The sequence below is a fragment of the Cetorhinus maximus genome, chromosome 16 (genome assembly GCF_964194155.1).
Source record: "Cetorhinus maximus chromosome 16, sCetMax3.hap1.1, whole genome shotgun sequence".
NCBI classification, from domain to species: domain Eukaryota; kingdom Metazoa; phylum Chordata; class Chondrichthyes; order Lamniformes; family Cetorhinidae; genus Cetorhinus; species Cetorhinus maximus.
Window position 1 is genome coordinate 6,932,038 of NC_135894.1, and position 13,730 is coordinate 6,945,767.

At 41.3% G+C, this 13,730-nt stretch overlaps 1 protein-coding gene across 1 annotated transcript; it reads left to right on the top strand.

Moving 5' to 3' along the window:
- The first annotated feature begins 3,889 nt into the window (after positions 1-3,889).
- Positions 3,890-5,813, top strand: LOC144692028 (scavenger receptor cysteine-rich type 1 protein M130-like). Its single transcript, XM_078560586.1, has 3 exons — positions 3,890-4,250; positions 5,238-5,555; positions 5,639-5,813. Exons 1-3 carry the CDS (start codon positions 3,890-3,892, stop codon positions 5,758-5,760), a joined length of 801 nt encoding a protein of 266 aa, XP_078416712.1. The 3' UTR covers positions 5,761-5,813.
- The last annotated feature ends 7,917 nt before the right edge of the window (positions 5,814-13,730 follow it).

The following is a 13,730-nucleotide window of genomic DNA, read 5'->3' on the forward strand; positions in this document are numbered from 1 at the left end:
GCCGACATGAGTCATCACATCTTCCCTGCCGTGTACTCAGTGCCTTAGTTATACACCAAAGAACTCAAAACTTTAGTAGCCTTTTTGCAACCTGCGCTGTGAAGTACAATTGTTTGTAGAAATGCACCCGAGATTCATCAGCTGCTGAAACTCATTTAGAAATGATCCCGTTCTTTATTGTTCCTTCTACTCGTCCTTCGTCTGCCAGCCTTACTTCACTTAAAAACACTCTCACTTTTAAAGCACAAGGCCAGGTACAAGAATGACTCAAGTTATTTACCAGAGCAGTCAAGTCTGTGAATGAAGTGCAGTGCTGTGGGAATGCTGCCCTCTATAATATTTCGTGTTCCAGGTAAGAAGGGTAATCGATGCCATATCTGCATCAGTGGACGTTAATAAAAATGTGAACCATGGCTCTAATTTGAGGGAAACGAGGGAGTCTTCCCCGGTGTCCTTTCCAAAGTTATCCCTTGATCAACATCAAACAATGTAGCTCATCTGGTCGTTATCACATGACTGTTTGTGCGATTTTACTGCGCCCATTATGGCTGCGGTGTTCCTTAAATTGCAACAGTGACGACATTACACAATGCAAATAAATGCCTGTAACTTGCGTTGAGACATCCGGTAGTTTTGAAAAAAACACTTATCAACTTTAAATATACATTTATTTACTTCCGACAAAAGTGAGCCAACCAATGCTTCCCTCAGCTAAATTTCACCTGGAAATTTCCGGCCCGTTCTAACAGCTTGTCTGTGTTCGATTGAATTTTATCCTTTCAACATTTTACAACACTTAAAAATTCCGTGAAAAAAAAACAATAAATTGTTCCTCTTACAATCAATAATATATATTACTGGAATAATATGTATAATATATATTACTGGAAAATTAGGGTTGCTATCCGGGTGGAATGTTCTTTTCCTCTGGCCTGGAAAAGAAGAAATCTTGAACACGGCATCCTGTCCCTTTCAAAGAGCAATTCCATCTCCAAGCAGCCATTTTAGCCTTTTATTCCACAGGCGCTATCATTTCTGCCAAGCATCATTCGTGGCCCTTTTCCAAAGGTCATTTGAATTTCCATCAAAACCACATCCATTCCATGACCCTCATTAACACTCTCTGTAACCTCATTTATTTACTCTAGCAAGTCCGTGCAATGCGATGTCTCTTACCAAACCCGCCCTAGTTTGTTAATGAATACACATTTTTTCAAGCATAACTTGCTGTTACTTATGCCCCAACGGAAAATTTCCAAGGAAAGAAAGCTTTCCCAAAGACAATATTAAACTTACTGGTCTGAATTTACTGCATTTATCCTTACACCCTTTCTTGAACAAGGGTATAATATTTGGAAACATCAGTTATCGGCATTGAAGAAGGATGGGAACATTATGACCATTATCTGGCGATTTCAGTTCAGGTCATGCCCCTCGAATACATCTCATCCAATCCACGTGTCGTGTCAAATTCAACATCAGTTGCCCAAGCCAATTCGTCATCTTTATAAATATCTAGCCATTGCATTTTTTTTTCTTCTGCCTATTCTTTGTCCACCATTGAGCAGCGTTTTCTTCCTTGGCAAAAACATACTCAAAATGCTCACTCAGCAGCTGAGCCAAAACATCAGCCTTTATATACCGATGTCCTTCCTGGTGTCGGTTTTGTGCCTATATAAGACTGTAAGATCACGTTTTATGTTAGTAGGACTCACTAATACTGTCTGGATATTGTACATTAATCTTGGATGTCACTTGCATTATCCAAATTCAATATCCTATGCATATATTTTGTTCTGCTTCACCTTAATCCCCACCTCTTTAATCAGCCAGGGAGCCTTGGAGTTTTTGCATCGTCCTGCACGTGTCTAAGCCAATTTTCCATTTTTGCACCTGCAAAAGAGCCTGCACGTCACGGAAATCATTTATTACAATGTATGTTCACAGACCTGAATAGTAAATATAATTGAGGCCCTTATACAACCCCTATTGCTCTTATCCTGAATAACACCACATTATTTCCTCCGTTATTGCAATCTTTCTTTTCTAATTTTCTGTGCAGTTTGGTTTTTCTCTCTAACATTATCTGCCCGTTCCCATATCCCAGCCAAATTAGTTCTGAACTGTCCAACAAACAAACCAGACGGACATTGCCCTCGGATTTTTTCATCTGAAACACATGAAAACATCCATTGGTCCTTTCTTCACAGAACTGAGTCTATGAGTCCATGAGAACAGATCACAAAGTCACATGAGCTTGATTAGTGCTCTCATGCACCGTTTATCCGGCGACGTTCATCAGTTCTATCGCTCGTGCGTTGTGCTGGGATATTTTAATATTATCAGGATATTATTCCGTTGATGGCAATTTACTAGATTGTTTGCAATATCCTTAAAAATCATCTGCAGGACTACACCCCTCTTCCTACCTCTGAAATTGCTCCACTAACGGAGCACGAATGCCACTGCTCACCCTCCCGCATCAGAGGGCTCAGCAGAGTCCCAGTGATCTGCTTCACCTTGGCACCACGGTCACAACATTTATTTGAATAATTATTGCCCCGGTTATGTTGAATCAAATGTGCATTTTTTTTTGAACGTTAACGCTTGCTCTCAACGGCTTTCTTCTTGTAGATGAAAGTTGGTCACTGAAATTGACAAATGGGGGTAGCCGCTGTGATGGTCTGGTGGAAATTTACCATAACGGTCGCTGGGGCAGAGTGCAGGACAGCCTCTGGGAAATAAATGATGCTAACGTGGTCTGCAGGCAGCTAGGATGTGGTGTCGCAATTGCCGCTTATATCTTTTCAAATTATGGAGAGAGCGAAGTGCCTGTGTGAGTGAATGATGTCCAGTGTGGAGGAAACGAATTGCATCTCCGCAACTGCAGCTCATTTGCAATGAATTCTTCTCTCAATGAGAGTGTCGGCGTCGGAGGTCTGTATTCAGGTAAATAAATAGTTCAATTTAACAGGAACATAGATAGAAATATCTAATAAGGAGTGTGGTGTGAATATACGTCACTTATTCCTCGAGTTCTTTTAACCTAACATGCTTAACACTGGAGGGCTAACGTGGAGAGAGTGGGCACGGACAGAACTGATCAACAAACAGCACTTGCATGTTAGCTGTGCATTTATTAACGACGGAATTCTCAATTATCTCTCAGACAGGAAATTCTGGCTGCACGGTTGGGAGAGTGTGTTGTTAGCGCGGGTCGGGGGGTGTTGTGAGGCGGAGGTGAGGTGGTGTCGGGAGTAGCCTTACAGCTTGGTGCGAAATTGTATTAATTTAACAACGTTTTCATAGAATTGCAGTTCACATACTGGTCAGGGCAAGAGGCCGCTCATGGGATTTCTGGATTATTCCATCCTTGAAAAACCCAGGTACTTACAGGCCTTTCAGCTGCAGAAGGCTGAGCTTCTGTGAAATGTCTTTCTTAAAAGTCAACTTGGTTTCTTTTTCCACTGATGCTGCCAGACCTCCTGAGGAGTTACAGCATTTCTTTCAATATAATCAATATAAAATAGCGAGATATTCAGAAATCGAGTGAAATAAGGGATCGAGATGCGTGCAGGGAAAAATAAACTGTGTACAATTGAAGTTCATTAGTAGTTTGGGTGCAACGATGAATACAAAAAAGTTTAATTGAGGTTGAAACAGGGCACACAGCATTGAGCACACAATATGTGAACTGCAATCCAAAATATCGTAGGAGTCAGGTGTGGGAATATTTGAAATAGTTGTGCATTCCACACTATAAATTTCAAATAATTAGAAATACATGGTTTCAACTATAGAAACAGTTACCTGTCATAGTCAAGTCAAATATTTTTAAAATTACTTTTGATGGATAATATTCAATAGTTTCAATTGGGTTATGACATAAATGCGTAATCGAATCCTCTTGATAAATACTGTATTTTTTGGATCAGAACACATACAGTTAAGGCTGTCAGATGGTGGAAGCCCATGTGCAGGACGAGTGGAGATTTATTACAGCGGGACATGGGGCTCAGTTTGTGATGATTCCTGGGATCTGACAGACGCTGACGTAGTTTGCAAACAGCTGCATTGCGGAAAGGCATTGGACGTGACACTTCCTGCCTCATGTGGACCAGGCTCAGGTCCAGTTTGGCTGGAAGGCTTGGCGTGTTCAGGGGAAGAATCGTATCTCTGGCAATGTCCCTCTGCATATTGGGGTTCCCACGACTGTTCTCATAAAGAAGATGTGAAGATTATGTGCTCAGGTACGGGTGACCTAAATGAACTCATTTCCTTTATACAAGGGATTCACACAGATGGTATTTTACTGAATAGCGCAGAAACTGCACATCAACGGTTTATTCTGCTCAACGCGTCTGACAGCTGCTAATTGTGTTCATAACCTTACATCATTTCAACTGGCATGAGCTGAATTCCACTCTGCATTTTCCTCTCGTGTCTTTATCAAACGTCACATTCAAGGCATCACCACAATTCGCTCCACCAAACGTACATGTTCCATGTTCCACGTTCTCCTTCTATTTGGGTAATAGAGAGTGAAAAAAAAAAGCTGAAATCGAAATTTTTTTAGCTCTTGTGTTTCTTCGTCCAAAAAAAGCACGACTTTATTCTAATCAGCACTGAAATAATTTCGGCATTGACACGCCTATCCTGCCGTCTCTGAACGTCTTCATGCAGTTAGTGGAGTCTGTCTTGATATTAACTGCAAATCCTAGTGCATTTTGAACATTTACTTCAATTCCAAATACCAAGTGTAGTATGTTAATCTTAAACAGATGTGACCCCCAGCATTAATCCATATGCACAGCACGCTCCATCTTCTGCTATTCTATGTGAAATCCTGCGCTGTTGTTTGTTGGCTCTTCTTTTAATACTGTGCCGATAATTTCATTTTCCCTGATCTCAGCCTTAATTCTGCTGTTTGAAAACTTTTCGAAAGTTATTGTTTTCAAAATCCATGTGGATTACATAGACATTACTATCTCCACATAATCTTTCTGAAACTTCTTCAAGTAATTCAATTAATTGGAAGATATAGAGTTCGCTCTTTTGAAATCTGCGTTGATTATCCTTGATTGTATAATTGGATTGTACATGCATCACTGTTACATTTTTGGTATAATTATCTCTATTCAGTGCGCACATCTGGCGCAACTTGGGTTGAGGGGGCACTGTTGACTTGATTCAATTTATCACTGGAAACATCTGGAGATTTCTTATTTCGTTGATAGAACACAAGGAACTGCGGCTGGTGAATGGAAAGCATAGCTGTGAGGGGAGGGCGGAAGTGTTCTACAATGGGACCTGGGGAACAGTGTGCTCGGAATCACTGAATCGCCATGATGCTGAGGTGATTTGTAAACAGCTACAGTGCGGCCCCCTCTCTTCTATTGAGTATAGCGCTCGGTCATTCGGAGAAGGATCAGGACGTATTTGGCTCGATGAGATAGAATGTATTTCACACGAGTCGACCATTTGGCAGTGTCGGACAGACCCGTGGGGACAACACAACTGTAATCACAGAGAAGATGCAGGCGTTTTATGTTCAGGTAACAAAACAAACCTTCTAATGTGAGAGTGTTATTTCATTCATTGATGTCCAAATGAGTCAGCACGTTTCCTTCCCCAACAGGAGGAAAGATAACGAAGGACCAACCCGAAAGTGAAAAGGATTGTGCTCGACAATCAGGTGATCTATCCGCTTTATTATATCAATTATCTGAGTTGTATACCTGTATTTTTGTGCAGAAATAATAGTGATTGATTATCATTGACAGATTCGGGTGTAGGTTTGCACCTGATTGGAGGTAACAGCAGATGCTCCGGGCGAGTGGAGATACTGTGCAAAAACACCAGCGGCACGGTGTGTGATGACTCCTGGGTTATGGCCGATGCCAATGTTGTCTGCAGACAGCTGGGTTGTGGCTCTGCTCTACTTGCCGCAGGAGGGGCCGCTTTTGGCCAGGGTGGAGGTGACATGTGGTTTGATAAGGTGAGGTGTACCGGAAGCGAATCCTTTCTCTCCGATTGTCCTTCTTCAGCGTCTGCTCAGCCTGACTGTGATCACAAGGAAGACGCCAGTGTGATTTGTTCCGGTAAGGGTAGTGCAGAATGGGGCGGGTTGGGGCCGGGAGATTGGCGGTTGGTGAATGTTCGCTCAGTATGTCTCATGAATTCGTAAACGATGAACAACAGATCACTTTCTAAATTAAAGTTCTATCTTTTTTGCATAATAACCCATAGGTCCCGAACTGTCGTCGGCTGCTTCTCCATTCACACCCGCAGGTTGGTCTAATGAATCAGTAGTATTCCTGTCAAGGCTAATGTCCAGAATGATCTGATATGATTGACATTTGCTTGTTTTTATAAAAAAATTCTGAAGTTAATCTTAGTGTTTCAGAATGTTGGACTATTTAACAATACATAGCATCCTGTGTCCCAGTTGAATCTTTCTTTAACATTTCATTAAGAACATGAAGACAATATCACTTCCATCCCTCTTGTGATCGGTATAACAATCGGGATCCTGTTGTTCTGTGAGTTCATCGCACTAATTGTGGTAATGCGGAGACAATCATCAAGGAAAGGTGAGGTCAAATATTACCACTGACTCACATTAAATCTCGGATATTTTTATTTTTTATTTCAATTCATGAATGATAAATGAGCCTCGCTGGCAGCCCTACATTCATGGCCCATCCATAATTGCCCTTGAGAAAGTGGTGATGAGATGTCTTCTTGATCTGTTGCAATCCATGTTGCGTAGGTACACCGACAGTGCATTTACAGAGGGAGTGTAAGGATTTGACCCAGCGACCATGCCGGAATGGCGACAAATATGCAAATAAGAATGGTGAGAGGCTTGGAGGGTGACTTCCAGGAAGATGTTTTCCCATGTCTCTGCTTCCCTTGTCATTATCCTTGGTTGTTTATGTGGTTTTGGAAGGTCTTGTCTAAGTAGACTTGCTGGATTCTTCAAGTGCATCTTGTAAACAGTACACACTGCTGCCACTATAAGTCGATGGTGAAGGGAGTGATTGGTTGTGGATATCGTGCCAATAAAGCGGAAAACATTATTCTGGATTGGGGCAAACTTCTAGAGTTTTGTTGTAGCTGCACTCAAACAGGCAAGTGGAGAATATTCAGGAACACTCCTGATTGTCCCTTGTAGATGATGGAAAAGATTTGCCTAGTCTGGAGTTGAGTTCCTCAGAAGCGTTCCTTGCCTCTGACCTGCTTTTGTCACCACATCATTCATATCACAAGCCCAGTTCAGTTTCTGGTCAATGGAAACCCCCGGGATGTTGTCAGCGGGGGAATCAGTGATGGTGATGCCACTGATTATCAAAGGCTGACAGTTAGATCACACCTTATTGTAGATGACCATTTCCTGGCACTAGTGAGGCGCAAATTTTACTCACCACTATGAACGTCAGGCCTGGATATGGTCCATGTCTGACTAGATGTGGACATGGCCTGCTGCAGTAGCTGAGGATTCGAGACTGGTATTAAACATTGTGCCATAATCAGCGGACATCCCCACTCATGACCTTCAGATGAAGAGATGGTCATTGATGAAACAGATGAAGATCGTTGGTCCTAGCACGCTATGCTGAGGAGCACCTGTATTAATGTGCATTTACTGAAAGATGATTGACCTCCAACAACCACAACTCCCTTGTTTTGTGCTCACCCTGACTTCAAGCAGCGAAGATTTCCCCCTGAATCCTATTGGCTCCAGTTTTTTTTTTCAGGCGCCTTCATGCCTGATACGCTGACGAGAACTCACTTTATTGCCCTTTTCCATTGAATGTCACTTGTCATGTTGGAAACTAATGTTAACCGATTTAGCGAGTATTTTCGTTCAAAGTACTCGGTCAAATAGTGAAATGTGTCATTTAAATGGAAGAGTCACTTGACTGTCCACATTCACAATCCTAATTGTTCACAGCTACTGTGTCTGAAGGTCAATCAATTGTTGTAGCCATCGATCTGAAGGTTATCTGAAGCATTTTAGACTTAATGCCCAGTAATGATGTTTCCGTCAATCGAAGTCTATCCAATCAGTGTCCGTCCAGTCCTTCCGTTTCCGTGCCCACATGCCCAATCTCGAGCTCCATAGCCAGAATCGATCCACACTTTTGAGGCAGGAGACTTTGATGAGATTTTAAGCACCAGTTTATTAATATTGTGTACCCTGGTTTAACTAACTACTCTGATCTGAACAACCATAACACTCCTGCTCGATGCGCAGAGCAAATTAATTTTAATACTGTTGCGATACATAAAAGAAAGGTCAGCTCCTCACTCGTCTTTCCAACCTGATGCTGTCAGCAGAATTCAGTCATTTTCCCCAGCTTCTCTTCAGCTAAAATCCCCTTGGGTATCACAACAGAGTTTTCAGCTGGAATTCATTCCTTCCGAAAACGCCTAGTTTCATCTTTTCCGACCTTAGTTACATTTTCCATAGTCTGGTGGAGTTGAACACGCGTCCATGCGGTTACCCACACACGCACACGCCCACACAGACACAGCCACACACACATAATGTCTATCTCTCTCTATCTCTCTCACACACACGTATGGATACGCGCTCTCTCGTAAAAAAAAACTACTTAACAAAAGATCCTTCATAGCCAGCTCACTGACTTTCTGCATTCATTTTCGCCATCAGTTTTGTGTTAATATTTGCAAACACTTTTATTATTAAACAAAGGTAAAACGCAACAAATTGTTAATCCCTCCGCATTGTCTCTATCAGGTTATGTCACTGTCAGTTGGGATTCACCAATTGATTTGAACCAAGCAATTAAGGAAGAAATTGAAGATATTCCGCCTGTCAAGGATCCCGCTCTGACCCGTGGTTCAGGTTTGTAACTTCCATTGCAAATCCAATCCGCACTGGGGGATTCCATTTCCGTTTATCCATTTTAAAAGTCAGGGCAATGAATGAGCCCGACAGGCATTCCGCTCACTTTACTCATGTGAAAGTTTCAGATCTCCGTGTGCTTCTGTTATGTGAGAAGAGTGATGAGCTCCTCAAATTTCCCAAAATTCTGTGTTGCTCAAAGCGTATTTTGCCGTTTGGTGGAAAATAGGGAGCAGGTAGGTGTTTCCAACTTCCCAAGGGACTGCTCACTGCCTCCATTAGGTATCTGACTGACTAAATTATACAAAGAGAGGATTATTGAACAGAAAATGCAATCCACTCTCCCCAACTATGATAGGCTACAGGGCCGCTGATCTCAGGGGCCGGGAATCACATTCGGGAATAATTGATCCAACATTATGAATATCCATAATGAAAAAGAAAATACATTCAAACTACTTTCAACCGAATCCTGCGGACCATATTTCAATAACTAATAAGAATATGATAAATACTGGGGCAAACCATTGGGAACAAGAGCACACAGAAAAAAAGAAATAACGATAAAATTCGAAGAATAACAATGATGGGAAGCGGCGTGGTGGCAAAGCAGCATAAGGGAGAAAACGAAGAAAGATGACAAATGTAATTACGGTGATAATAACGACTAATCAATGAAATGATCGTGGACCGTCTAGCAAGTTAGTACAATATTTAACGGCACAAAGAAATGGTCGGTCAGTAAGGTCTGACCGTGTTCCAAAAAGGAACTGAAAGAATAGAGCAGCATTCATGAAATATCAGAAATATTAATCAATAACATTATTTTGGCATTCACCAGGGGTAAGAGGGCATGACTTTGGAAAATTAGGTTAGGAGTGACAAAATTTCATTTAAAATGAATTTAAAAAGAAAGTTAAAAAAAATCTTACCAAAAAAGCACGGGTCAGAACAATTTGCATTCAATCATTATGGAAAAATATTATAAGATAGCAGAGTCACAATTACAGTGATTAACCAATTAATTTCAAGCGGTGGTAGTTCCACGATCCTGGCAGATAATTAATATTAAATGTACAATTAAATATGGAGAAGGAAAATGTCCAGGGACGAATGATCCGTTATCTGAACGTTGGTGGGAGAAAATCTAATTAAATTGATACAAAGGAGGAAAAGGGTACAAATTCGCATCAAACAACCAAAAGCGCAGTCAGCAAATACTCCATAATGGGAACTGTCACATTAGCAACCTCAGCAAAATGCTGAAAAAGTTAACAGCATAGATAAGGTTAGCAGTGAGGACATAAAATCTGTGGATTTGATAAATAATTTTTGGAACTGTGCACTTAATATTCCGATGGATAAGACAAGTGCTAACCTCTCAGCTATTTCCCAGTGGGTGTCAATCTTGCCTCTGAATCAATATCCTCCGGCATCCAGTTCCACTCCAGTACTTGTTCAGAAATTTCAACGCTGACACTGTGGTGCAGAAATGAGCGGCTGATGCCTTATTGGCCGTGTTCTCTTTCAGAGTCGTTGTTTAAGTGGTGACCAAAATGTCTTCTCTTGGAGAATTTAGACCTGCCCTTGGTATACTGACAAATATATATCTCTTGAGCAAAATCACAAAGTCAGATTATCTGCTAATTAGCACATCGCTGTGATTGCCTGTGGAAAGTTTTTAGTGTACAAATTGTCTGCTGCATTTCCCATATTTAAATAGTGATGATACATCACAAGTATCCATTAGCTGTAAAAAGCTTTGGACATCTGGCGATCTTGAAAATCACTGTTTGCTCGTATTCATCACATTTATATGCAGTAAAGTGACACCTATGAGAATGGGTAGCCTGCTGCCTACAAGACAGGAAACAGAGTGTGGTACACAAGGTAGTTATGTTGGGGGAGGAAAGTGGGAATGGGTATTTAAAACGCGTCTCTGCTGGGATTACTGTTGTTCTAAATTAATCTGAACGATTCAGACTTTGGATAAAAATGATATTTTTTCTAAATTTAACTATTGAACAAATTGTGTTGGGCTGGGGGTAGTGAAAGCATTTTAAAAACATACATTATTAAATTTGCGGCAAAGAACATACGATTGGCAAATGAATATCTACATAAATAATTATGGGGAATTACAATCTAGTATATAAACTAAGAATTAATTTTCGGTCTGTAACAATGAATCCGAATTAAATGTTAAAATCGTGGAATGCAGGAGTTCAGCGAAATAAATAAAGAAAGTAAATCGATGGAGAAAGATCAGGCTGTAAAAAGCCAAAACAAACACTATCTTTTATTTCTGGATAGATGTGCTTAAATAACAATATTATTCTGTTGAACCTCGATCGAACATTAGTTAGAGGGAATTTGGAGTATAATTTAGGGTTCTGGTCAGCATATTTTTAAAGATATAGAGGAGTAGTTGATGAGGCTCAAAGCACTTTACAAGAATGGAAATCGTGTTAGGAGCAAAAGGAATCCAAAAATGCTGAAAATAAGGATCAGAAAATGATTGTTGGTCTCTTTTTGGTTCCATTGCCCATGAGTTCCTTTCTCCTCCCTCAAATAGGACGGATTTAACGTCTCTGATAATGAAATGGAAAGCGGTGTTTTGGGGAGGGGGTTACTTATTTTAACCTCTACTCCAAAGGGCTGTTTAATTCTGTACCGTGATGACACTATAATGACATAAATAATTCCTCCTAGAACCAAAGTATTTTTTGCCCCTTTCTTTAACAGCTTCTGCTTCCATTGATTCGCTCAATCATATCGAATATTACACCAGCCATGTTTTGGATTTCAAAAGTCTTGGATCGCAAAATCCTGACGAGAACTCCTCCAGTATTCAGGGTGGGTAAACTTTTACTTCCGACCATCTGTTTTTCATCCTTCACACTCAGTAATATCTACAATCGAATATGAAGTATTAAAAAGAACGAATACAAGTTAAGTTGAACGGACGATGATATCAGCTATTACAGTGACTTTAGATAAAAACGCTTCTAAAATACTTTCAGGCTGATAGAATATCATATCAAGATCACGTGATTGTACTCAATAATATAAAGGCGTGAAATAGTTTCATTTAGAGTACATATCATCTTATTAGTTTCATCACAAGGCCCAGTAATCTGTGAAATGTGAAATACGGACGCAGGCTGTAGAGATCATTGGGTCAGTGAGACACGTGACATCAAAACATAAAATAAAATTGCTGTGACGCGAATGGTTCCAAAAATTCTCCACACTTTAAGCTCCCTCCCCTGTTAGCGCAATAGAACCACTGTCCTCTCTTCTGATTGTTTTGTTGACAAGTCTCAATGTTATTCTGTTCATTGTTAGCAATGAATCTCAATGAAAGTCGTTTGTTCCTCCCAGCTCTCCGCGATTACAACGATGCTGGTACTACACACAATGATTCAAAGGGCGATCACTTGCTGCTGGACCGTGTTCATGATGATTTCTTCACACGGGAAAGTGCCGGCGGTGATATGTGAAATATGGGTGAGATAGAGATTTATTTATCTTCTCAGCCTCTCCTCTGTATTGTTGGTGACTTTCTTGCTCTCTGCTGATATCGGTTCTGAAATGCCTGATAGTCCATTGGATGATCTGCGGAGTCTCTCATTAACGGGATACGCGCTGTTTGAAAGGTTGAGTAGACAGGTTGTTCGAAGGGTTGTGCGCTCCATCCATCACCTCGACTTAGTATATGCACGTTTGTGTTTGTTGGATTGCGGCCAACAGCGTTCTCAGATAAGTCACGGGGTTAGTTGTGTATCTTCAGGGATGCGTTGGAAACATCCCTGAATTGATTTTCCTCCTCCTTCTGGGAGAAGTCGGCCTCCTCCACCTCCCGCCACTGACTTCGGAGTAGATGATGACTTCTGATTATTCCTTCCCTCACCTGCTCACATTTGCGGAATGAACTGGATCTGTTTTAAAGTTCATTCATATTGGCGATGGAACAAACATTTGTTTGGTGTATGCTCCTCTTGAGGTGATACCATTTATTTCATTAATTTATTTGATATGGGCGTCGCTGGCTTGGCCAACATTTATTGTCCAAACACAATTGTCTTTGCGAAGGTTGTGGTGAGCTTCCTACTTGTAGCTTTGTAGCCCCGCTATTGTAGGTACCTGCTCAGTGCTGTTGGACACAGGATTCCAGGATTCTGAGCCAGCGAAACAGAAGGAAAGGCGATAAATTTCCAAGTCAGAAAGGCTTGTGACTTGGAGGGACATTACAAATGTTGGTGATCTCATGTATGCTATACCCGTGTCGTGCTAAATGGCCCTGGTCTGGCGCTCAGAAGTTGCTGCCACAGGGGCGTTAGAGAGATTCTGCAGTGCCTCCTACAGATGGTGCGCATTGATGCTAATATTCGTCGATGTGATGGGAGGGAATGTTTGTGGAAGGGGTATCAATCAAGCAGAGTTCCTAGTTCTGTAGGTTGACGAGCTTCTTGTGTGTTGTTGGTGGTGCAATCGTCCAGTCAAGTGGAGACTATTCCATTAGGCTCCTGACTTGTGCCTTGTCGATTATGTACAGGTTCTCTGGAGTCAGGAGTTGAGTTGCTCGCCTCAGGATTCCGAGCATCTGACATGCTCTTGTAGTCAATGTGTTTATCTGGCTATTCCAGTTCAATTGATGGTCAATTGTTAGCCCCAAGATTTTGATAGCAGGATTCAGAGATGAGCATGCCATTAAATGTCAAGAGGTGTTGGTTAGATTCTCTCTTGTGGGATATCGTAATTGTCTGGCACCTTGGTGGAGTGAATGCTACTTGTCGCATGTCAGCCCAAGAGTGGATAATGTGTAAATTGTGCTGCATTTAGTCATGGACAA

Coding starts and splice junctions, on each gene's coding strand:
- LOC144692028 (XM_078560586.1), top strand. CDS start 3,890: ATGCGTAATCGAATCCTCTTGATAAATACTGTATTTTTTGGATCAGAA. Junction 4,251..5,237: donor TGTGAAGATTATGTGCTCAG/GTACGGGTGACC, acceptor TTTCGTTGATAG/AACACAAGGAACTGCGGCTG. Junction 5,556..5,638: donor TGCAGGCGTTTTATGTTCAG/GTAACAAAACAA, acceptor CTTCCCCAACAG/GAGGAAAGATAACGAAGGAC.